The sequence below is a fragment of the Neodiprion virginianus genome, chromosome 7 (assembly GCF_021901495.1).
Source record: "Neodiprion virginianus isolate iyNeoVirg1 chromosome 7, iyNeoVirg1.1, whole genome shotgun sequence".
In the NCBI taxonomy this organism is placed as follows: domain Eukaryota; kingdom Metazoa; phylum Arthropoda; class Insecta; order Hymenoptera; family Diprionidae; genus Neodiprion; species Neodiprion virginianus.
Window position 1 is genome coordinate 4,580,557 of NC_060883.1, and position 26,677 is coordinate 4,607,233.

The 26,677-nt window shown below is 39.8% G+C and overlaps 1 protein-coding gene across 1 annotated transcript; it reads left to right on the plus strand.

The window, feature by feature from the left end:
* The first annotated feature begins 1,617 nt into the window (after positions 1-1,617).
* Positions 1,618-22,898, plus strand: LOC124309104 (apolipophorins). Its single transcript, XM_046772373.1, has 26 exons — positions 1,618-1,748; positions 8,127-8,153; positions 8,429-8,613; positions 9,488-9,670; positions 9,755-14,329; positions 14,504-15,010; positions 15,089-15,293; positions 15,447-15,663; positions 15,781-16,073; positions 16,189-16,383; positions 16,522-16,748; positions 17,005-17,503; positions 17,621-17,805; positions 17,893-18,116; positions 18,278-18,851; positions 18,943-19,187; positions 19,453-19,693; positions 19,781-20,017; positions 20,106-20,242; positions 20,393-20,562; positions 20,699-20,882; positions 20,964-21,105; positions 21,323-21,511; positions 21,873-22,118; positions 22,254-22,460; positions 22,553-22,898. The coding sequence occupies exons 1-26, from the start codon at positions 1,673-1,675 to the stop codon at positions 22,580-22,582; spliced, it is 10,200 nt and encodes a 3,399-aa protein (XP_046628329.1). The 5' UTR covers positions 1,618-1,672; the 3' UTR covers positions 22,583-22,898.
* The last annotated feature ends 3,779 nt before the right edge of the window (positions 22,899-26,677 follow it).

Sequence of the window (26,677 nt, forward strand, 5' to 3'; positions counted from 1 at the left end):
AGGCGGGCTGTATTTGAGGTTATACTTTGCAAATTATTGAATCATTAATTGACATGATAATTTATCGTTCCTAGCTCACCCGTAGAGCTTACTATTGAACGTCGAAAAAATCGTATCGCAAATAATATCAAATAAAATCTAGGATACACAAAAAAAAAAAAAAAAAAGGAGCCGATTCTCGTAGATACGGTTATCAAATCGGTCACGTGACCCCGTTTTCAAAACAACTTTAGGGGTATTATCTATACTTGATTCCGATGTAGACCGTCATATTTCCAAATATCTAAATCCACAGATCTTAAATGCGATAGAGGATAGAGGGCATAAAGGCTTAATTTGAAGTGCATTTCTGAACGAAAATGTGTAAAAAAAAAATTCTGCTTTCACGCCATTTCTATAATTTTATGAAGACGTGAAAAACTACGAAAATGTGTTAATCTTTCATCGAGATTTCGTAGTTTCCTCGTCATTTCTTCATTATCACCTGAGGCCGGAAATTTTTTTTGGATTATTTTGTTTAAAATTGTATATAGAATGATATGAAAATTTTTCACGTCATTTCAATAATTTTCTAAAAACGTGAAAATCACCAAATCCCGTTAATCAACTATCACGATTTCGTAGTTTTCACGCCATTTCTTTATTGTCTCTCTATTTTTCTTCTCTATTCTTTACTCTATTTTTAGAAGTCATTCATTGTTGATTTTTTTTTTTTTTTTTCAAAGAAAATGAAAACGCTGATTAATTTGACTCCGAGGGTTTTATCGTTCATAGTTTCAATAACGTTTTAGAATTTTATCATTGAAATTAATAACAAAATGGCGACATGAAGCATACAAGTAGCGAACGATCGCGTTTTTAATCCGGTGTCGCAGATTCCTCGGTCAATTTTTATCCGATCGATTTGAAATGTTGGCGCAAACTTTAAACCTTGTTTTATCGACTCGAGTTCGTGGCTAGATTTTTGAATTTCCCAACATATTTTGCAACAATTTTTTTGTCACAATCGTAAACATTTGAAATATATATATATATATATTTTTTTTTTCAAAATTTGGATTATACGAGTTAGAACCCGAAAAAATGTCTCATCAACTCGAAACAAATTTTCCCATCCGTTACAAGTTGAAAAAGCTCTCGAGTTCGGATTTGCTCGCTTGCTAATTATACGCGCCGTGCCGTCGTTTTGTTGTTAATTTTTCAATGAAAAAAAATTCCAAAAACATTCTCGAAACTATAAACAATAAAGCCCTCAATCCTCAGATTACTCGGTGTTTTAATTTTCTTACAAAAAAAAAAGAAAAAAAAGAAAGAAAAGAAAGTAATTATAAAAATGAAAAACTGTTAAAAAAATAAACTCCCAACAACGGCGAGACACAAACAGAGGGAAACATTATGCGCGGTTTTTAAAATCGGCGTTATCATCGCACTCGGGGGTATTTCTTACTTTCTGCTTCTCGGCCGCGTCTTTACAAACGATAAACAAATTCTATCGGCGGCCGTAAAGTCAAGTCTCTCTCCTCTCTCTCTCGTCTCTCGTCTCTCTCGTCTCTCTACGGGCGTTTTTGACGGGGTGGGGACGACGGCTACAAAAGCACTCAGACCGAGCAAAGCTGCTTGCTGTGTAGTACGAGGATACTCACTAAGTGTGTTACGGTCTCTTTTTCAAGTCATGGCCCATCCACCGAGGTTGACCCTCGCGGGCCTGCTCCTGGGATTTCTCCTCTTCGTCGCGCCCTCCGGAGCCAGTGAGTTGAAATAAGAAATTATTTGAAAAACCGTCATTATTTGAAAAAAATCGCCTAGGAATATTCCACACAGATTCATTTTCCACACCCTTCTGCCCCGGTCGTGGAAAAAAAGAAATACACTCTTGGATTTACTGCGCAAAGTTTGGAAAAATTTGGGACCGGTGAAGTTTTTTTTTTTTTTCGTTTTTTTTTTTTTCAAGCTACGGTTACTTCGGAAATGATAACCGAAGCTACTGGATCGATGGTTAAAAAATTGTAAATACGACGGTAATTTTTTTGGTTTTTTTTTTCGCTACACACTTTGACCATTTTTTTTTTTATTTGACCAGCTCAAGACACGAAGGGGAATTTCGACGAAGTGATCGAGTGATGATGAAATTTAATGTAGTGCGATAGTGAATTAAGTTAGGTATTCTTAATGGGGTGTACTTGGGGAGGTATTTTTTATTTTTTTTGGTCAATGTACGGTTTTGATTTGCCGTTTTCACTTTTTTTTTTTCGTAATCGAAAAATACGGTTCTGGATAAAAAAATGGCTATCGTTGCTGTATTTTTACTTGCAATCATTGCGATAGTTTGATGTTGGTGCAGCAGTAAATTGACGTTGTTGTTTCGTTGGATTGGAAACAAAAAAAAAAAAAAAAAAAGAAATGCATCACCGAATCAGAAACGAACAGATTTAATGTCAAATAATTAACTTGTACGAAATTATCTTGCGTTCTCAAAAATATCGTCCTACTAAAATTTTCCACTGTATAAACTGTTGACGAATCAAGTTTTTTCTCACTCGTGAATTATCTGTACAAAAAAAAAAAAAAAAAATCGTTCTTGCGACGGAAAACTGCGGCAATATTTCGAATATATCAGAATATGATGAATTAATGTTCTCACTACAGAATTTTATGTTACATCTACCGTACCAATTTTATACAAGAAATTTTCACGAAGTCGCTTGAATATAAAAGCTTCTATTACTAGACTAGATTTGCGTCGCGAATCTCATGAGTCCTGACTCTTTTCATACTTTGCTGTGAAAACATTTGGACGTTTTTTTCTCTTTTAGACTGCTTGAGGTTAAGCTTCTTCAGTAAAACGAAACTACAAGTACCGCAAAGCCTTCTCATAGTCATCTGAAAGCTTGCGAGTATTAAGGTTGCATTTCAGTTTCGCTTAGTTAGTTTAAAGTGGAAGTAACTATCGCCGCTTCTCTCTAACCGTGTAATATATTGTTTCATCCTCGGTTAGGAAAAATGACGCACGAGATATTAACGTGAATGTTATGAAAAAAAAATTTTATACCCCCTCGAAAAAAGAGATTTTTTTTTTTTCTATTTTAATTTTGCCGAAACTCTTTTATCCAGCCAATTATAACTCGAGGCGTATATATTTCTACGGGAATAAAAAATTCTCATGTACAGGGTACGTGGTAAATAATATTATATATATATATAGTCAACAGTTTCTTCCACCGTTGAGAAAATTCGGCTTTTAAACCTCACAGCAATTTCATCACCGACTTCGGGCGTTTCTCTATTTACCCTTCAGTTTATACATTTTTATAAATGTTGGAGATCCTTGTCGTAACGAAAGCGTAAAAGTTACCAGGATTCAGTTTAACGAATTCACGATTTTTCGTACAACAATATCCAATGTAAAATCTTCATTTTGGTTTCTTTTTTTTTTTTTTCTCTAGCGATTCTCTCGAGTTGTATCAAATAATTGTCAAGTATGCGAAATATGGGGCAAAATTTTTAAAATTCGTTTAGTAGAGTTATTCTCAAATTGCGAGAAAAATGACGATTTTGAAGAGAGAGAACAAAAAAAAAAAAATAAAGTTTTCGTCCAAATTGTTTTTCTTTACTCAAAATAAATGCATTTTGAGTAAATGTTGTTATTTTGAAGTGAACGGGTTTGAATAAAGCTCGTTTCATACTTTTTCACCGATCCATTGAACGATGATTGACGAATCTTGAATGACCGTGACTCCGGCGTGATTAAGTGCACTGTAAACGTACCGATTTGCACCGTATCAAGCGCATTTTGCGAATTGCGTTTCAAATTGCTTTAAGGGGATTGATAAGAGGCCGCCAATCGTTCGTTAATACGTTACATACACACGGTTTTGCACGGAGAGAGGTTCATGTATGCGAAGTTTCGAAGTGTTCAATTCGTTCTAGAAACTACGACGGCATTATTATTACAATCAGCAACGCGCCGCTTTAATACGGTGGGAAGTTCAAAGATGATGACATTACTCGCAGCGTACATGCGTAGTTTAACAGATCACCTCCAGCTACATCGGGGTCGCCTATGACATAAAGAGAGCCGAATGATTGGTCACTGCGATCCCCTCTGCAGGGTTCGACCGGACATTCGGTGAATTGATACTCTGCTTCTACCTTATACACGATCTGGACGCAAATATGTCTCTGACTTGTCGATTTTTCTACGATACTGTTTTACTCAATTTTTCTAGTTACTTTAACAATTGAAATTTTTCTCAGTCAGTAAGAATGAGAAAAAATAAACGATTATTTTTCACACTCGATTGATCCACCGAATCGATTATTTTTACTCACAGTTTGAGTAAAAAAAAAGTGTTTGATTGAAATATCAATTATTACCAAGTAACTATTTCATATAATTGGTAAAAGATAAACGAACATTTTCAATGAAAGTGTAAATTATCAAAATACTTTTGGCTTCGAATGTACAGTTTTAAAAAAATACGAAATAATCGATTGATCGATTAATTTTTACCAATTCAATCGAGTCGTGTTTAATTATTTTTTTTTAACTGGAACTGGACTATTTTAAAAAAATTTAGCTCACCATGAGAGAAAAGTTACACGTGATTCAGGGTAGAAGATTTAAATTAGCTAAATTTTTAACTGTCGACTCGAAATTGGGTACAGCAAAAGTTTATTGCTTTCCATTCAATCGTATTGAATAAGACAAAAGAGTTTCGTTTGTTTTGCATAATTCATAAATTGTCGTATACACAGTAGAAAAACGAAAGGAGAAGAATAAAAATATAGTATAAAGGTTTTAATTATCTCGTTTTACAAGTACAAAGACTTTTTATTCTACATTATTCTGATAATTTATATTTATGAGAAAATGTCGCCTTTTCTGTCACTTTTCCTTTCTTTTCCACGTATTCTTTTCTTAATTGTGTCATTAATTTGAGCGATTTTTTTTATCACCTCTTCTACAAAAGTACGGAATTCTATAATCAGTTTTTTTTTTTTATCAGAACCTTCGAAAACGGAAAACATATTTAAACTATCATCAGTCCTTAATGAAAATTGATGCGATATTCTTCCACGACTCTGTAATTGAATGTATTGAGAATTTTTAGGTGTAGAAAAATTTTCAGCCGTGAAAAAAATCCAGCTTACTTAGTTATGTAGCGTTAATATTTGCTTGTGCTAGATTTCTTTTTGTACTTAGCTGCATAAAATGTTGTGACGATTTAATGTTGCTGGAAGAATCAACTTAAGTTAATTCAGGCCTCGTGTTATTTAACTGACAAAAATTTAGTGAAGTGAAGAAAACGGATTCGGTGACCGAATAATTATTTGTAATCACATTTTCTTGCAAATTCAGCAATATTTATATCGTTAGGTATTATACAGTGGCATGTAAATAATTCGATATAATTCCTACCGCGCAATCCGTTGTCGAACAACGAATGTGTTTCTAAAAACTCTTTGTCACAGCCTCGGACAAAGGACGGGAATGTGTACGATCTGAGAAATTGATACTGCCAGTTTACAGTAGTTGGTAATTCAATTGTTAGTTTTACCAATTGTTTAATCAAGCCATTGAAATCCTCTCTGGGATATAAACGTTGTTTCACGGTTGAATAACTCGATATTTACTTCTGAAATTTTCGCACGAAAAAAATATGCATTCTATTCTATAGTTATTCTGGTCAAAGTCGCTTTGTACTTGTACAATAAACGAACTTTGTCGAAACGTGTCGATGAAACGCTCTTATTTAACGAAAAAAAAAAATTAGATAAAAATAAAACAACATCTTGTTTACAGTCAGACCGCTTTTCTTTTCCACTAATTATCTGTAATCTGTTGCTTCGAAGAATTCAATCCTGAGACAAGTGGAAGTTTTTTTGATTCGATAATTTTGCACAATCATTGGATAATTTTTTTTTTTTTTTTTCTTCTACAACCGTGATATAATATACTCCTATGCAACGAGTTGTGTTAGATTTTGAGAAAAAAGCGCGATTAAAAAGATTACAAATATGTATTTTGCAATCAAGAAAGCACGACATTTTTTTCAACATGTTTAATCTTGACCAGTTTTCGAGATGGACTATTTTTTTAAATTTATTTATCGCGTCTTCCTGATAAGAAATTAACGAAAGTTTCTGCAGTGTCTAAATATCTGTTACATAACGTTGCGCAAAAATTATTTCGGTTAATTATTGTTAACGTAATCCAGTGAGGGTATCGTTAATTATTATTTACATTTAGCTTTCGGGCTAATCGGAAATAAGTCTATTTGGCTCAAAAAGTCGAATATATATATATATTAAAATTAACAAAATTTTGCATAATTTTTCTGCGATATTATCTAGCCGATAATCTTAAGCATCTCAGTAGTTAAAATTGAGTCTAGTTCGACTTTTACCCTTTTCTTTTTTTATTAAAAACTCAAAAGCGAAAGATACAAAGCTTTGAATTTGCAGTCAGAGGGTGTAAAATTAAAAAAAAAAAATAATAATTTCATAGCGCGTTGCTTGAAAAATATAGGGGAACGATATTTAAAAATCGTTCGATAATATTGTTGGATTCCGATGCAGTAAATTGATTTTCGTAAATTATCAGATACTTTGAAACGTCATGTTTACGGTTCTTCGTGCGTTACGATGAACATGTCCAGGGCTTTAGGAAATTTACCAAGCACAGTCCGGAGACGCGATTACGTTATGACGATTCTAGAGAACAGTAAACACGTCTGAAATTTGTGAAACAGCTGACAATGAGTCAATAATCTTTAACCGTTATAAACTTAGTGCTGTGTAAGCGTGAAAGATGACCCCGCCTTATCTTATTTGAAGCTAAAGTTCATTGTGATACATACTGTATACATTTTCAAACGATAAATCGAGGCTGATTCTATATTTATTGTCAATCGTTAATCCTCCTCCGTAATACAACGCATCGTCTGTCACATGCCTGTAGGTTCAAATATTAAACTCTTGTGATCTTTCAACTTGGCTGCACAAGTTTTCATCGTCAAAGGTCGATCGATACTGATTCACTTAGCAACCGCAGATGGCATTGCCTCGAATGATTCAAATTGCCTGGATGATAAATACATCGGATCAACGATTTGCAACGAGGACTTGATCACGCGTGCTCGGTGTCGTTATCTTTGATTCACGTGTCTGTCGTGTGGGAAATTAAATTATCGCCATTAAAAGTTTGCGAGCTCTTTCATTTACCGATTTTTCAAAATATTCTGCACGTTCGATTTAGTCCGATGTTCAAGTGATTGCGGCTAAAACAAACTTCTGCAATCCTTGTCCCAAATTTTTCTTCACCTTGTGAGTTTTTATTGTCTGATCGTATCAATCGTTTTGTTTCGAATGATTATTTTCGTACTTTGTATTACATCTCGTCAATTTTTTTTTTTTTTTTTTTTTTTTTCGAGCATCAAATTATGCTCGAATCACTGCAAGCGTAATATAGTGTCTGTATTATGCTTATGCAGTATTTGCCACATTGCGAGACATTGAAGTGATCGGATCAAGTTATATGCTTGATATGACAGAGGCAGGAATTGTGAAACCTTGACATTTCGTATCTCGTTTTATCTAATTTTCGTAGTTTCCATGTGGCTTTCGATTCGTTAAAAAAAGTTGGGTTTTTTTCCACAATGAAACAAATCTAACTAATATACGCGTCTTCTAATCTGGATGGCTGTTTTGTTTTCTAGTTGTTTTTGTGCGTTTTTTTCCCCCCTATAACTTCTTCAATTAGACACTATATAATTAGAGAATATCTTTGATTTTTGCAACCGGGTGATAAGAGTATACGATTAATATTTTATCAGCGTTGACCTCTCACTCTGGAAAGTTCACTTGTCCCAACTGATAAATAAATTTTTTTTTTTTACTCCTCTCTTGTAATCTGTCAATTCAACCGTTCAGAAGTGTTTCAGTGATATTTTTCTTATGCTCAAACGAGAGGAAAAGAAAAAAATCCGAAGCGTATACGTAAATTTTAATTACGGATAACATGTTGATTTGATTTTTCACATAATTCTCACCGTCATTAGATTTATAGACATTAGACAATACTCAATGCTGTTTTTTTACGTTATTCGATTCTCTTCTTGTTACAGACAAATGCATAAGTGGCTGCCATGGTAGTAAGTATAATTTTTTAATCATCCGTCAATTTTCTTGAAAGCGGTACAAAGCGATGCATTATAAGATGAAATATTTGTAAAAAATGCGGATAGACTTTTGTTTTACCGTTTTGTTTGTTACCAATCGATGATACATTGTAAACAGCAAGTCTTCGAAAAATTTACAGAGTATAATAATAATAATAATTATAAACTTCTGCTTACAAAATTTATCAGAGTCTTGAAAATTTTTCACCCACTGTAAAAAAGTGTTGATAATTTTCTATTTCCTTCAGTTCATTCGAGTAAAGCGTACCAAGAAGGTCACACGTACACGTATCAATTGGAAGGTGAATCCGTTACCTCAGTAAGCGAAGCTCAAGGAGAGGCAACCCTCAAATTGAATGCTCTCGTTGAATTATCCATCAAGCCTGACTGTGTTCACCAAATCAGATTAAAGAACGTGCGAATCAATGGAGCTGTGAGTATCATATAAAAATATCGGGTAGTCCTCCACCACCAACGAATTGGTCGTCGATTTATTTCCCACTTCTAGTCCACTGGATATACATTTTCAAATTTTTTGGGATTTTTCCCCTCTTTTGTTTAGTAGTAGGTATTTTGGATCTGATCTTCCATAACTCGAAAATATTGCACATTTGGGAGAAGAGTTGTGAGGGGTAAAAATTGTGTTCTTTCTGAATTGGTCGAAAATAAGTTTTCCAGAATTTTCGGAAAATCTTGAGTCATCGTTTTTAACGAAAAACGCACAAGAATCGATTTTTCTTAAATACTACGGTCTCGAAAAATTTGGAACTGTTTGCGAATTCTCTTTACTTGAAAACAAATTTTTTTTACATTTTACACAAAATCGACCCTGCCGTCTTTTGGGAGTTACACTTCTTTTTGTACACGACTGTGATACATGCATATAAAAAAGTTACGAAAAGTTTCAAATCTTCCGATAACGTAGTTTTTGCGAAAGATCGATTTTTATACGTTTTGCGTCGAAAACTATAACTTACGATGCCCAGAAAACTCAGATAAAATACCATTTATTATCACTCCACAACTTTTCCCCCAGAATGCACAGTTTTTGAGTTATGTAAGATGAGCTCTAAAATACCTACTCCTAAATGGCAGGGGGAAAAAAATATGAAAAAATTGGAAAATGTATATTTGGTGAAGTAGAAGTAGGAGTTAAATCGGTGACTGGTTCGACGGAGGTCGTGGTCCACTTAGTTAACGTTCATTTGGTCTACCCCTCATATAACGTGACTAAGCCGTTACATCAATGCTCGCCTCGTGACGTAAAAAAATAGTAACTAATCCCGACTGTTCGGAATTATGTCTAGCCCGCATCTCAAGGTGAGATCGAGAGACACGGTGTGCAGTTCAACTATCACAATGGTCACATCGATACGGAGATTTGCACAGAAGCCGGAGAGACTCAGGCAGCCCTGAATGTGAAACGAGCAGTGATTTCTCTCTTCCAAGACGCTATTATCCAGGATGACGGAAGCACCACTCATCACGAGGTGATTATCAATCCATTTTCTGCCTTTTCATGAGACTCTGTCAAAAATATTCATCGCTGATTCAACCTGTTATCGAACTTACAGACAGACGTGTTCGGCGCTTGTCCGACTGACTTCACGTTCAGCACCAGCGGAGAGTCTCGAATAATCAAGAAGCACCGAAACCTCGAAGAGTGCTTGTACCGTGAAAACATAAGGCAAGACCTGATGTCGGCGTCGATTGACCCGAATTCCGGCTTCAAAACTACCCCTCTTCTCGCATCGGAGCAAGAGGTGGAACAGCAGTTCAATCGGGGAATTTTGAACAAGGTGAAGTCCGTCGAAACCTACAAATTCAAACCCTTCAGCAACGGTGAGGCTGGCGCCAGGACCGTTGTCGAGACGACCTTGACATTCAAGGGAAAAAAGGGCGACAGCCCTCCGGCCCCGGTATCCGAGCCCAAGTCACTGGTCTTCGAGGTTCCACATCCAGTCGTAAGCTCATCTATTGACGCGATCGAAAGGGTCCTCCACAACCTTCACGAGTCGATGCCTGACGACGTGACTGCGTCAGGAGCTCACCAGTTCACGGAACTAATCAAAGTACTGCGCCGGAGTAGCAAGAACGACATTTTGACAGCCTACTCGCGCGTCAGAGCCGGTGCTGGGTTCGAAAATAACGCAGCGAAGAAGGTCTTCCTGGACGCTCTCTTCCGAACCGGAACTGGAGACTCGGCGGAAGCTGCAGCCGAACTGGTTAAGACCAAACAGCTCGACACATTGGAGACCATAGTCTACTACACCAGTCTTGCGTTCGTCAGACACGCCAGCCTCTCGTCCGTTACCAGGGTGACCAGTTTACTGAACAATCCTGAACTCCCGCGTATTGGTTACCTCGGGATTGGTTCGGTGATTGGAAAGTACTGCCAAGAGCACGACTGCGAAAATAAGCCTGAGATAAACGCGGCGCTTGCTGCGTTTTCTTCTAAACTTACTAAGGCCACGACTCGTCAGCAGGAAAATGTCGTCATTTCCGTACTGAAGGGACTCGGAAATGCCAGGTACCTCGACCACGCCACCATGACAAAGATCGCCAGTATCGCCGTCGACAAAACCGTTCACAATCGCGTAAGAGTCGCCGCTATCGAGGCCTTGCCAGCCAAGTGCTCGATGGATTGGAAGAAACTTTTGTTCTCGACTTTGGCCGATCGGTCTGAAGACAGCGAGATCAGAATTAAGATTTACCTGTCTCTGGTCGCCTGTCCGTGTTCCCACGTCGCCCACACGATCAAAGAGGTACTCGACAAGGAAACCGTCAATCAAGTCGGATCGTTCATCCAGTCCCATCTGCGCAATCTCCGTGCGTCTACGAACCCCGAAAAAGAGAGAGCCAAACGCGAACTGGGCCTCATCAAGCCTCGCACCAGATTCCCCGAAGATTTCCGCAAATTTTCCTACAACGACGAACTATCTTACAGTATCGATGCTCTGGGTCTTGGCTCGGCAGCTGAAAGCAACGTTATCTACAGCCAGAACAGCTTCTTCCCTCGTTCAGCTAGCATAAATCTGACAACTGAGGTATTCGGTCGGTATTTCAACTTTTTGGAGATTGACGGGCGATTCGAAAACGTTGATGTGTTGCTCGAAAAATACTTGGGACCTAAGGGGATTCTGCGACCTTCAAATCTGAAGGACGTTCTTCTCGATGGAAGGAAATCTTATGATAATATTGTGAAAAAGGTTATAGATCGATACGAAAAGAAGGTAGGACGTCGTCACGCTCGCGATGTAAGTCAGAATCAAATTGTCAATTTTGGCAGAAAGATCCATCTACCCGAAACTGAACTCGACGATGATCTTGAGCTTGACTTGTCGATCAAGTTGTTCGGCGCAGAGCTTGTTTTCCTCAGTTACCAAGGCAATGACAAGTTCAACCCAAACTCGATCGTTGACCAAATCCTAAACGCTCTTGAAGACGGAGCGGACAAGGCAAAGCACTTCAATTATAACATCAAGAACCATCTCAACTTTTTGGACGCTGAATTGGTGTACCCCACTGGTCTCGGTCTTCCATTGAGCTTGGGCGTTGTCGGAACAAGTGTGGTCCACCTGAAAACAAGTGGGAAAATCGACATCATTGAAATCATAAAGAATCCAAAGTCCACGGCAATCGAAATAGCTGTAGAACCAAGCGCTTCTATAGAAATTGGCGGAAGTTTGATTGTAGAAGGTTTCGGCGTTGAGTCTGGACTCAAGGTTATCACCTCTTTACACACATCTACGGCCACCGATGTTTCCGTCAAATTATTGGATGGATACGGAGTGGATGTAAACATTGGCCTTCCCAAACAGAAGCAGGAATTGATTAATATCGAAAGCCAAGTTCTCATCAGCTCCGGGCCTAAGGGTGACAATTATATACCTCCCAAGTTCAGCAACGGTCAGGAACATTCCGATTGCTTTGAACAACTCTACAGCCTTGCAGGGCTCACCGTGTGCGGCAAAATCGCCTATCCGTACGACAGCCTGGCAGCCGTTCAAAAGAAACCCCTGTTCCCTCTAAGCGGACCAGCTTCATTTGCACTTCGCACAGAAAACAACGACGTGAAGAGCTACCACTTCAGGGCTTACTACGACACGAAAAATCCCAAGGCACGTTCTCTCGAAATCTTATTGGAAACACCAAACACTAGAACAGAGCGTAAGATCTCACTTCTCCTGGAGGCAGCCGTCGAACCCGACAAGTTGGTCAGAGTTACGTTTGACTCGCCATTCAAGAAGGCCGTAGTTGAGGGTATAATCAAGAATACTCAAAAAGAACAAACTCTCGCAGTTACTGTTCGCCATGACAGCATCGAGTACTATGCGCGAATCGGTGTAGAATCTTCTGGCAATCGTTACAGACCTATCCTTGAATACAAGGTACCAGAGCACATCGAAAAACTAGCTGGAATTAAAAACGGCGTGAAGAATACCCGGCGAGACGGACAGCACTACTCCGTCGGGGGTGTGGTTGATGTTAGTGACTACAATGGCGGAAAGAAGTACGTGTTCAATCAACTGTCGTTAGTTTCCGAAGGTCAGTCCATTCTCAATATCGATGGAACCGTCGCTGTGTCTCGCCAAGGTGGCAACGCCGATCTCAAGATCGGATACGGTGGTGACAGGTTGTTACTGAAGGGGAACAGTGTGGTTTCAAACATTTTCACTCAAAAAACACAGATATCAGTTGCTTCCACGAAGAACCCGGTGAATAGTTTCAGTGTGGCGTTTGAAACCGATGGCGATGCAAAACACTATAAAGAAACTGTCGTCTTCGTTCACGGCAGTGATTTGAACTCGCAAACAAACCGTATCACATATCATGCAGACAATAAGTACGAATATGTGAATGCTAATAAGTTCGATATTTCGTTCGGCCGAAAACTCACTTACCCCGCAGTGGGATTGGTCGCTAAATTAGAAGCTGGGGCGACTCCTAAATCCATTGAATACGAGTTTGAGTTCAAATACGACAAGTTCAATATAGAGTCGGAACTATCTGCGAATGTTGGAAAGCCAGGCGATTTCGAGGCTGAATTCGAGGCAAAGTTGCAGGGAAATAGCATCAAGCTTAAGACGGAACGCGCCGTTCTTGGTGAGCATAAAAGTAAGTTCGAAACTTCGTTGGAAGTGCATCCCGGTGGTAAATACGAGATCGAAGCGGTAATTGATCACGATGATAAGTCCAACGATATCAACACCAAAATTGTGGCCCAGATCAAGGTGAATGGCAAAAAAGCTGTGATTGATGTAGGCTTAGAAGCCAACCAAAATAGAGTGAACTCTAATGCTGTTATTGACTACGAAAGCACCAGATATCTCGACTTCTTATTGGCCCTGCAACGGGGAACGAATCCAAATGGGAATCTCAAGCTGAATCTTAAAAACTACGTAACAGCCAACGGCCAGTTTAAGTTCGTGAAAGGTGCCGGAGGTGATGCGGATATTGAAATCAACATCCCGAAGTTTAGCCGTAAGATTACGGGTCACGGGAAGGTCGCAATTACCGGAAGTAGGCATGTTGCGAATGTTGACATCTTGTACGATGCATCGAAAGACCCAAAGAAACGCATCAAGTTGTCGTCGGACAGTGATTTGACATCGACGTCATTTGACACCAAGAATACCATCGAAATATTGGATTATAAAACTGTCGTAAATGCTAAAGGAAACCGTCAGGGTCGTAATGATAATGGACACCAAGATTTCGAATTTGATGTGACCTTCCCCTGTGGCAGATACGTTGTTGGAAAAGGCAGCAGAGATGCAACCACCAAAAATGAACTCATAGATGGCAAGATGCAGTTCGAATTGATTGACCACGTGAACAAGGGAGGAAAGCGTCGTGATCTCGTTTATCACGCTGAAGTTCATGATCTGAATCTTGTGGCTTACACGTACCGAGCCAAGCATGACTTAAAGTTCATCGATTTCGAAAGAAAAGATATCAACGTTTTGCTGGAACTTAAGAATCTACATAATGGCCCAGACAAAAAATCTAGGGATTTAAAATTCAACTTACTTGGTGCGAAAATACCCTCACCATTCTCACTGGAATATTCACACGATTCGGAGAAGGACGGTGCTTCTGGTTCCGGAAAATTTAAGTCCACTCTGGGTAACAATCTGAGCTTGCAGGTAAGATTTCTTACGTAACTTGTATTTACGTCCTGTAACATTCTACCTGATACCTCCAATTCAAGCCTGAAATTAGGGAATTAGTTTGAATTATACCTACTTGTGTTTTCACGATGTAGCTATGAATTTCTAAAAACTAGAGGATAATTGTTCATTCACTTTGGTCGATTTTAGGTCAACGGAAACCTTGTCCGTGGAAACGGTGTCGACAAACCAACAGCCGTGGAAGCGGCATTTGAAATTAAATTACCGAGCCAGAAGCTCAGTAATGTAAAATTGGAGTACTCTGGTACCATTCTGACTCCCAACGAACCAACTGGTCGTTTTGAATACATAGAAAGGACAGAATTGACTTACAACACCGACCAAACCATCAAATTGGATAGTCGTTTCACCAACGTTGGTATTTTCGTTTATGATCACACTTTCGAAGGATCTGGAAAGGCAACCCTTACGGTTCTGAGTAATGCACCGATAACTGTTGGCTACAGTTACAAACACAACCCAACAAATGAATTGAAGGAAACATCAGGTTCACTGAGCATCAACAATGGAAACAAACAGACTAACATTGCTGTTGATAGTACCTATCTTGAACACCTGAACGTTATTAATCTGAACATTAAAGCCACGACTCCAGTTGAAACGATACGCAACGTTGACATCAAATTCCAGCATGAAGTATGTACATTTTCTACCTAGCTTTACTTAGTGTTCTTTTCAACTCCAACTTCATTTTCATTGTTCTCTATCCAACAGGGTACAGACAGAATCGGCAGACATCCCATCCCGAGTTCCAGCAAAACAAACATAATTGCGATTGTTAACCAAGCTAAATACACCCTGGAACAAGAAATGACAGTCAAGGAAGACAAAGTTAGTGGCAGCGTAACTGTTACTACACCTCAGGGTGTGACGAAACACACTATAGTATTCAACAAGCTTGGAACTAACAAATTTTCAGGTACGGGTTACAAGAAATATTATATATATAATTATTATATGAATATGAGTGATAGTTTCGATGTTCACACTTAGAAATTGTTATATATTTTATGAAATTAAAAATGGCTCATCAAGCTGTCGAATCTTCCAACCAATACTACGATTGATTTAGGTGAATGGAAATTGAGTACGCCAAAAGGATTTGTGAACATCGATGGTGAGATTGACGTGGCCAAAATCGATGACTTCAGTATTATATTCAACTTTGATAGTGATAAGGTGCAAACTCGTAAGATTCACGGAGAAATTGCTAATAACAAAGTTGCCAAGGGTGGCAAGAAAATTGTGATAAACATCAGCTCCGAGGGAAAGAACATCATTCTTGGCAGGTACAGTACATACATGAATTGCACTGACAATTTTTAATCCAAATAATTTGAATGGCGTAGAATATCGAACACCAATTAGTTGGAATGAGATAAAACTTTGAAAATATATTTTTTCAGTACTAGCTACAACAAGCATTCTGAAGGCAGTAAAGTAATTGTCGAGGGTAACGGAAGCCTGAAGATTCGTGATAGTACCAAGAGTTCGTCGTTCAAGTACACTCATCAACAATTGACGTCGGACGTTAATGGAGAACTCGGCGTTACAAGTCTTTTGACCTTCAACTTTGGACCTTCCAGTATTGTCAATGAATTCAAATTTACCGACAAGGAAGTCTACGTCTTCAACAGTTATTGCGAGCAGAGCGCAGACTGCGCACAATTCAAGTTACAGGCAAAATCAAGTCAATCAGGTTTGTCTCAGGAGTTAGGCTAATTTCGATTATGTTTCAAGCTGTGCGGACATACTGCATGGTCTGAATATTTATGGCTATTAACCACGTGATTTTTCTGTCTCTGCCATTACAGGATTGAAACGCTCCAAGGAAAGTACTCTTGAAGTTGACCTCAGGAAGTTCAACGTTCCGTACGAATTTGGCTTGAAGAGAAATCAGGTGATCGATCCACAATCCGGATATGATGACTCAACCAGTTTGTACCTGCATTCTTCAAAGGGCAAGACTGAGTACAGCTATCAAGCTTACCTTCACCCAACAGAATCCGGTACGTTGGATATTCATCATGATTGTTCTGTCTCGAAATCTAAAATACCAAGGTGTCGACGGTATTGATGAACATAGGTATAGTTCTCTGCATAATTCATCACAGACCACGTTAAGTATCGCATTTTGCCTCGTCTAGGTGTTATCCTTACTTTGCCGAGTCGTGAACTAGCCCTGATTGGAACTGCGAACCTTCCCAAAAACAAGCGTTCTGGAGGATACAAGATAGACACTTCATTGTACCTGGACAGAAAGCGTAATCCAAAGGAGAAGACCAGTCTAACCATCACTGGTGATGTTCTTTTTGAAAAAAGTACTGTCAGTATCACTGGGGAAAGCAGGCTGACATATCCATCCCAGCATAAGGTATGATCATCATTCGGTAATTTTCAACCAAGGCGAAAAGCATTATTAATGTCATGTTGACTTGAATTCAAATCAATAGTACTTCATCGTGGAAAGAAAGTTACGTGAAATTTCGATTCAATTCTCACTGAGTTTTGGTGTCGATTTTCAAGAACATAGGTATTAGATGCACCGAATAGATCAGTGGTGTTCGGTAATGTAATGTTTATCGAATTTTTGTACGGTTTAAACATCACATTTGTGTATTTTTATCTAGGATTTGAGCGTGAAAGGTAAACTCCACGTGGGTGGTGCTCATCTGCTGGATGCGAACTTCGACATCGACGTATTTGCAAAGAGAAATCAGAAGATCACCGTAGTAGCAAAGGTTCTCCAGACTCCTATCAACGATAATACCGGCTACAATGTGACTGGATCATTGTCAGTTACCAGTCCAGGACAACGACTGAAGGTCGATGTTGATGAGTATGTGACTATTTCACGCAAGGAAATTGCTTTCGGATCATTCTTGGCGTACACCGATGAACACCAAAAACCCAAGTCGACTGGCGTAGAGTTCTATGTTAACCTGCAGGGAGTTCACCTGCTCATCAAATCACCAGACCAAGAATTGATCAAAGTTGATTCCAAACTTGATCTGTCAAAGAATATACAGAAAATTGATATGGACATAGCTATATTCAACAGAGCCCCAGTCATCATTACTTTGGAAGTCAGGGATATGAACTTCTTCAAATATCTGGCTTATGAGAGGAGTGAGTATGCTGTAGACTGTTGCTTTATTGATAATTATTGAAATACCGGATAGGGTGACTCTTCATGCACGGTCAAACCATCGTGATCCATCATTGTGACATTATTCACATTTACAGATAATCCTAATAACAAATTCGAAGCCGGTGGACGCGTTGTAGTAGGGCAAATAGCCGAGCTGCATGCGGATTCGGTCAAGGATGGAGCTAAGAAGGAACTTTTCCGCATACGCATCCAGCTCGATGAACGCCATTATCTGAAGCCAGAATTCTCCTTCGACAAGAACAACGTTGGACACATTATCGTGAGTATTTCGATACATTAGTACATCTGTAAATTTCATTGGGAATATGTAATTGCGTGTACTTAACGTCAGGTCGTTGAATTTTAGGACTCCTACCGTGGGCGCGTAGTAGAAGTAGCCAAATTGACAAATGAATTCGTCGAAAGTTTGGCTGAAGAGATTATTACCGAGGTTAAAGATTTATTGGAACATCTCAAGAAGGCTCAACCCAATCTGAAACCACTTTTCGATTACTACGTGGCCGAGCTTACCAAGTTGAAGGATGAACTGAACATCGAGACCGAAGGCATCAAGCAGATTCAGGCTAAATTGTAAGCTAATGTTACGAACGCTCTAGTAATTAACGTTCTTCGAATTCCGATCACATCTTGTTGTGAATTTAAATCCACATCGCCGACTGATTGTTATTTAGGCTACTTGAACGATCATCACTTACCAAATCTTCTCAAAGATGACTGCTATTTTTTTCCAGAAACGAAGTATTCGGCGGTACTATCCAGCTTGTTCTTGAAATAGTCAAGCAAGTTACCCACCGGTTTGAAGAACTACAAAAAATATTCAGAGAAACTGTCGATAGACTCGGTGTAGCGTTCAAAGCGACTCTACCTGAATTCCAGAAGATTTGGCGTGCGATCAGTAATCTGATCATTGATTTATTCGAAGACGCAGCAAAAACTTTGGCCAATATCCTCAAGACTTTCGCAGATATTTTCAACGCTAACAAGGACGAGTTCAAGCAGGTTGCCATTCTCTTCGCAGAGCTTACCAACGAAATCACATCAATTATCATCAAGACTGCAACTCAAATTAAGAAGGATGCAAATGACTTTTACACTGTGCTAATCAAGGAGTTCAAAGCTTTGCCAATCTATGAATTCGTGAAGCAGAAGTACGGAGAGTTGTCAGACGTTAAAATCTACGAAGGAGTGATTCGTGCCATAACTGATGTTGTTCAGTCGGTTAAAAAATTCTTGCCAACCAAAGAGCTCCAAAACCTTCTTACTGCTACCTATGATTACATCATCAAGCTCGTCAAACGCGAAAAGGTTTGTTGCGTATTTTTACCCAATGCCTGAGATTGCATGCCTGATATAGAATCAGTATATATATTCATCGATTTTATTTTTTTATCTACAGGTTGACGACGTTCAGGAAATCAAGAAACTGTATGCTCTTATCCTACACGCCATTGAGTCTGTTATTGAACTTGTCAAAAGCCGTACTATCAAAAATGACTTCTCCAACGTTATCGAAACTAAATTACCATTCGATCTAAGCGCTTTATCCAAATTACCTGGAATCGTCACTTTGAAGCTTTCAGTTCTTACATTGCTTCGCAATCAGGAATTCCCAACATTGAACGAAGTATTGAACACGTACAGGTGAGTAACGATTCTACGCCAAAGTAATTAATTAAATACAATCACTTACTTTATATCCGATGACAATTATTTCAAATATCGTAGTTGGAATATCATAACTGTTTACTGTTACAAGAGTACCATTGTTCTACGTTATACCTTCGATTTTATATGCCGTAGTATAAATTGTACACTTGATACCACCCTATTCGCACTTCCATCATATTCTTAAGTTTTTTTTAGATGAAATAACATCAAATACATTTCGAATATCTACGATTTTCAGGCCAACTAAATATCCGTCGGACCTGATACCACCATTCGGGAAGTTTGCAACATTCGCAGAGAGCAGCTTCTTTTCATTTGACGGACGTGGCGTTGCTCTTCCTGGTCAATGCAGCTACGTTCTGGCTCAAGATGCTCGCGATGGAAACTTCTCCATCGTTGCCCAATTGCAAAATGGAAAATTGACCGGAGTGACGATCGCTGAACCTACAGAGAGCATCACCATTGAATCTACCGGACGTGTAAGTGCCTCAAATGTTGATCAATACGCTGAGTGTTCCAATATTTATTACACCAGATAAGGTTCATAATTGTCGTCATTCGTTTAGATACTCGTCAACAACCAACCTGCCGATTTCCCTGCCAGTACGAAGAACCTTCACGCCTCACTTCATTATCCAAGGGTACGTGTTGTGTCTGAGTATGGAATAACTCTGGACTGTGACACAGGGTCTGGTTTGATATGCAGCGTGCACGTGTCTGGATTCTACCACGGTAGACTACGTGGTTTACTTGGAAACGCAAACAACGAACCTTGGGACGATTTCACCCTCCCGTCTGGCAAGGTATTTCATCAAACAATTCAATTTAACTAACGTCAACATCATGCAGTTTCATCGAAGTCATTTTACGGGGTACTTTTATTGCTCACAGGTTACCGAGAATCCAAGTGAGTTTGGAAATGCTTTTAAACTGACGCCTGGATGTGCGGACGTTAGTCCTGCCGATCTTCGTGCACCGAAACATGAATCTTTCTGCACGGACTTTTTCACTGGATCGTCTTCGTTAAGGTTTGTTTTATAGTGTGAATGTTATTTACTACAGAGTGGTCAGAGACTCTGATTACTGCATCACTTAAAAATTACGAATCGTGATAATTTTTTGACTGTTGATGATCTTCATGAATCTTCTAATTTGGTTACTCTATTTTCTCTGTACAGTCCTTGCTTCGATCACATTAACCCAAGTCAGTATCGTGACTACTGCGATCTCCTTGCTGGGAAAGTTGCTACGAGTGAATTGAAGAGATCATACGCTTGTTATTTTGCTCGCGCCTACGTTTTGAATTGCCAGTACAAAAATATTCCAGTTCATATTCCATCTAGCTGTGGTAAGTACGAGATTTGAAATAATAGTGTATCAATTGAATAAATCAGCGTCTTGTAGAATGGCTAATGTTGTCACACTCAGAAACTTGAAGGAATTGGAAAATTGGTGTTTAACTTCCCCTTTCTTTGACCCTACAGCATCCTGCAAGGTTGGAAATCGGAAGGTGGATATTGGCGACACTTTCAGTACGCAACATCCGAAGCAACAGGCCGATGTCGTGATCGTGGTTGAGCAGGCAACTGAAAACATCAAAGTCTTCAATGAACTGGTACTCCCTCTCATCAGCTTGGTCAGGACCGAACTCAGAGAGCAAGGCATAACGTAAATACGACTATTCATTTTCAGTACATACTGAACCCTTCGCACTTCGACTATTTGCGTAAATTATCAACTTTCTTTTAGCGATGTCCACGTTGGTCTGATCGGTTTTGGCGATCACATGGATACCCCGGAGCACTACACGCTCAAAGGAAGCCGAAACATCGAAGGAGATCAAGTGAAGAACATGAAATTTGCATCCAGGACTCCGACTATCACTCTTGAGGTATTGCCATTGCGAAATATCACTTTACGTTTAAAAGTATTGAGACTGCCGCCAACTGTTTCCACAATCTTAATTCGCGATTCAAACAAGTCCTTCTAGGGTTTGAAGCTTCAGATTTTTGACTTCAGACTAAAGCTAAACTTGGACTCAGGAAGTTCCAAACTGTGCAAAAACATTTTTTGGCCACTGTGTGTAATTGAAGAACTTTCGTTTACAGGAAGCTAAAGCTGGTGATGGGAAGAAAAAACTGGATTACTTTGGACAAATGCTCGTTAATGAATTGGGAACCTTCAAGTTGACCGACGCATACCAAGAGGCTCTAAACTATGACTTCAGGCCAGGAGCATCAAAGACTGTCATAGGCGTTATCGCTACTCCTTGCTTAAAGAGTCCTCTACCCGTATCTGTGAGTATACACACTACTGTCATTTTATTTTTCCATCCAACTGTTAGCTTCAAACTCAATCTACAGAAGGGAATGGCAGTTCAGATTGTCGTCTAGTATTTCAACTACCCTTTTCATATTTTGTTACAAGCTTTACAAGAATCCAGGGAAAGTGTAGTTCGTTTACATCTTTGAAATGAAACTATCCTTATGCCATACAATTTTAGTTTACTTCAGTAACATTGAGTTTGAAGAAAAAGATGCTAATAAGTTGACTAACGGTTGATACCAGCCACAAGTAGAGTTTATGCATCATGTTACAACTTGCCAATCCTTCGTGTCGATCCGTGTTATGTAATAATATCATGTTTACCATTTTCAGCTGCAACAGTTGAGACTGTTATTGGGATTGGTTGCCTACAACGAAATGGGTATGACTTACCATGAAATTGCCAACCTGGATGATATTTTGATTTCTGGCAAGGCGGATAAGAGTGTTGTCGGCTTTGATTCTGACAGTGTATTTACTTTTGCTGACAACAAGAAGAAGCCCGTCGAAGGAAGCACAGAGTTGAAGAATAATATGGTACTCGCCAGTCGCGACGTATGCGCAACCTTCGCTGCTGACGTAAGTTACTGTCACGTAATTTTTATATTTTTTATTTAATCTATGACTCGGAGCTTACGTAAAGTGTACTCGATCGATGGGTTGAGTTTGAAGTTTTCGTTAATCGTCCGAATGGTAATTAATTTTTATTTCCAGTCTGGCGGCGGTGCTTACAGCGCGCACAACTTCTTGGAGGCCAAGGAGAACAAGAAAAAGCAGTTTAAACAAGTTGTCGCAAGAAGGATCGTGAGCAGTTTGGTTGGCACGGAAATTCGGGAGGATTGTGTCTGCAAGCAGGGATACGGCGGATTTGCTAAAACGGAATGCAAGATCATTTCGCGAAAGGAAAAAGAGCCCATTGCGGTGAGTTTATTGGAATAATTTATTTCGTACTTAAGTACAACGAGTTTGAGTATTTCACGATCCACGATTTATTCTTTCATTTGCCACAACAGAGGCGCACAAAGACAGGACGCAAGGGTTAAGAAGCTTTACAAGATCTGGCCGTCTAATATCATCAATTAATTAGGAATGTCATATTCGTTACTTTGTTTTAATATTCCAGTAATAATACTTTAGGCTTAGACTACATATTTCATATATTTGTAATATTGTGTAACTCAGTCATACCAGGGAATAATTATTATTCTTCAACATTGTGTCTTTAAAATATAGTTAATTTTATTGAAAACACTAGAGACAGATTTTTATGTAACGAATTTTGTAAACGTCACAAATGCACAAATAGATGTAACTCACTTGACTGTATAATGTAATAAAGATTTATAGATTTATATTCAATGGTAGGTTTCCTTCAGTTAGGGAACCATTCCTTTCGATAATTTATTGCAGGTGTAAATATTACGGTGAGGTCTTTTTGAATTGACGATGCTTATCGAAAATCGTAGGAATCATCGTTTTCAAGTGATTGCCAAATTGCTGGCAATACCGATACTGTGTATATGTCTGCTTACATATCTGCTTTCTTACGCTTCCTCACATGCTACTTCTATTTAGTCTCGGGGGGATCCCCGACAATACTGAACTAAACATGCGCCAAGGGAAACGGTCAAGGTTTTTTTCGTGAATTTAATTCGTATGACCTTTTATAGACTAATAAGACTATGAGTAAGGCGAAGAAGTCATCCAGAACGGCATAGGACTGACGGCAGGAAAATGACGATGAAATTTTGTCGTTATATGGCTGTAACTCTTGATCCGTTGCTCATAGCTAATTGGGTCTGCACCCGAACGATTCCTCTCTCAAAGATGTGTCGGAATAGTGCATCTAATGACTTATTGCAGCACTTTTCAGAATCTTTACATTTTCACCGAGCATCCGAAGTAGTGGGGCTTATTTTCTGTTCTTACCATGAAATCTTTTGCCTCAGAATCGCTATTTGTCGCAGAATTTTTCGCAATTTCTCCGAATGGCTTAGTTTTAAGTGAAAGTAGCATAAAATCTAGCGATCACATGCCCTCTCAATCAAGCAGGCATGCCTTCAGTCACACAGCGTCGACATCACATGCAGTCAATCAATCAATCAATGTGTCCCTGTTTTTAGAAGAGCTCCTCGGTTCTCCTGCGCTCCTGATACCAGGAGTAATTTTGCTGAATCTTTTCCAATTTGCTCAAGTCTGATAGGAAGTAGCGCGAAAATTAGCGATTAGTTGCCCTCTCAATCATGCAGGCATTCCTTTAGTCACACAGCGTCGACATCACATGCAGTCGATCAATCAATACGTGTGTCCCTGTTTTTAGAAGAGCTCCTCGGTTCTCCTGTGCCCCTGATACCAGGAGTCATTTTTGCTGAAATTCCTCGACTTTGCTTAGTTCTAAGAGGAAGTGGCGGGAAAATTAGCGATCACACGTCCTCTTAATCAAGCAGGCATGCCTTTAGTCACACAGCGTCGACATCACATGCAGTCAATCAATGTGTCTCTGTTTTGGAAGAGCTCCTCGGTTTTTCTGCGCTCCTGGTACCAGGAGTGATTATCGCTGAAATTCCTCCGATTTGCTTAGTTCTAAGAGAAAATGGCGGGAAAATTAGCGATCACATGCCCTCTCAATCAAGCAGGCATGCCTTCAGTCACACAGCGTCGACATCACATGCAGTCAATCAATGTGTCTATGTTTTTAGAAGAGCTCCTCGGTACTCCTGTGCTCTTGATACCAGGAGTCATTTTCGCTGAAATTTCTCCCATTCGCTTAGGTCTAACAGAAAATGGCGGGAAAATTAGCGATCACATGCCCTCTCAATCAAGCAGGCATGCCGTCAGTCACACAGCGTCGACATCACATGCAGTCAATCAATGTGTCCCTGTGTTTAGAAGAGCTCCTCGGTTTTTCTGCGCTCCTGATACTCGGAGCATGCATGCCTTCAATCATACAGCGTCGACATCATATGCAGTCAATCAATCAATCTATGTGTCCATGTTTTTAGAAGAGCTCCTCGATACTCCTGTGCTCCTGATACCAGGAGTCATTTTCGCTGAAATTTCTCCGATTCGCTTAGGTCTAACAGAAAATGGCGGGAAAATTAGCGATCACATGCCCTCCCAATCAAGCAGGCATGCCTTCAGTCATGCAGCGTCGACATCACATGCAGTCAATCAATGTGTCTCTGTTTTGGAAGAGCTCCTCGGTTTTTCTGCGCTCCTGGTACCAGGAGTGATTATCGCTGAAATTCCTCCGATTTGCTTAGTTCTAAGAGAAAATGGCGGGAAAATTAGCGATCACATGCCCTCTCAATCAAGCAGGCATGCCTTTAGTCACACAGCGTCGACATCACATGCAGTCAATCAATGTGTCTATGTTTTTAGAAGAGCTCCTCGGTACTCCTGTGCTCCTGATACCAGGAGTCATTTTCGCTGAAATTTCTCCGATTCGCTTAGGTCTAACAGAAAATGGCGGGAAAATTAGCGATCACATGCCCTCTCAATCAAGCAGGCATGCCGTCAGTCACACAGCGTCGACATCACATGCAGTCAATCAATGTGTCCCTGTGTTTAGAAGAGCTCCTCGGTTTTTCTGCGCTCCTGATACTCGGAGCATGCATGCCTTCAATCATACAGCGTCGACATCACATGCAGTCAATCAATCAATCAATGTGTCCATGTTTTTAGAAGAGCTCCTCGATACTCCTGTGCTCCTGATACCAGGAGTCATTTTCGCTGAAATTTCTCCGATTCGCTTAGGTCTAACAGAAAATGGCGGGAAAATTAGCGATCACATGCCCTCTCAATCAAGCAGGCATGCCGTCAGTCACACAGCGTCGACATCACATGCAGTCAATCAATCAATCAATGTGTCCATGTTTTTAGAAGAGCTCCTCGATACTCCTGTGCTCCTGATACCAGGAGTCATTTTCGCTGAAATTTCTCCGATTCGCTTAGGTCTAACAGAAAATGGCGGGAAAATTAGCGATCACATGCCCTCCCAATCAAGCAGGCATGCCGTCAGTCACACAGCGTCGACATCACATGCAGTCAATCAATGTGTCCCTGTGTTTAGAAGAGCTCCTCGGTTTTTCTGCGCTCCTGATACTCGGAGCATGCATGCCTTCAATCATACAGCGTCGACATCACATGCAGTCAATCAATCAATCAATGTGTCCATGTTTTTAGAAGAGCTCCTCGATACTCCTGTGCTCCTGATACCAGGAGTCATTTTCGCTGAAATTTCTCCGATTCGCTTAGGTCTAACAGAAAATGGCGGGAAAATTAGCGATCACATGCCCTCCCAATCAAGCAGGCATGCCTTCAGTCATGCAGCGTCGACATCACATGCAATCAATCAATGTGTCTCTGTTTTGGAAGAGCTCCTCGGTTTTTCTGCGCTCCTGATACCAGGAGTAATTTTTCCTGAAATTTCTCCGATTTGCTTAGTTCTAAGAGAAAATGGCGGGAAAATTAGCGATCACATGCCCTCTCAATCGAGCAGGCATGCCTTCAGTCACACAGCGTCGACATCACATGCAGTCAATCAATGTGTCTCTGTTTTGGAAGAGCTCCTCGGTTTTTCTGCGCTCCTGATACCAGGAGTAATTTTTCCTGAAATTTCTCCGATTTGCTTAGTTCTAAGAGAAAATGGCGGGAAAATTAGCGATCACATGCCCTCTCAATCAAGCAGGCATGCCTTCAGTCACACAGCGTCAACATCACATGCAGTCAATCAATGTGTCCCTGTTTTGGAAGTGCTCCTTGCCTCAGATGTTCTCCTGATACCAGGAGTAATTTTCGCTGCAATTTCTTTGATTTGCTTAGTCTTAGTGGGAGCGCCTAATTATAGGCAACCAAACTTACATGTACACGACACGGCCATCAGTCGTAAGGCGCTCTATCGATCAAGCTCCTCGCCTCAGATGTTCTCCTGATACCAGGAGTAATTTTCCGCTGCAATTTCTCCGATTTGCTTAGTCTTAGTGGGAGCGCCTAATTATAGACAACCAAACTTACATGTACACGACACGGCTGTCAGTCGTAAGGCGCTCCATCGATCAAGCTCCTCGCCTCAGATGTTCTCCTGATACCAGGAGTAATTTTCCGCTGCAATTTCTCCGATTTGCTTAGTCTAAGCG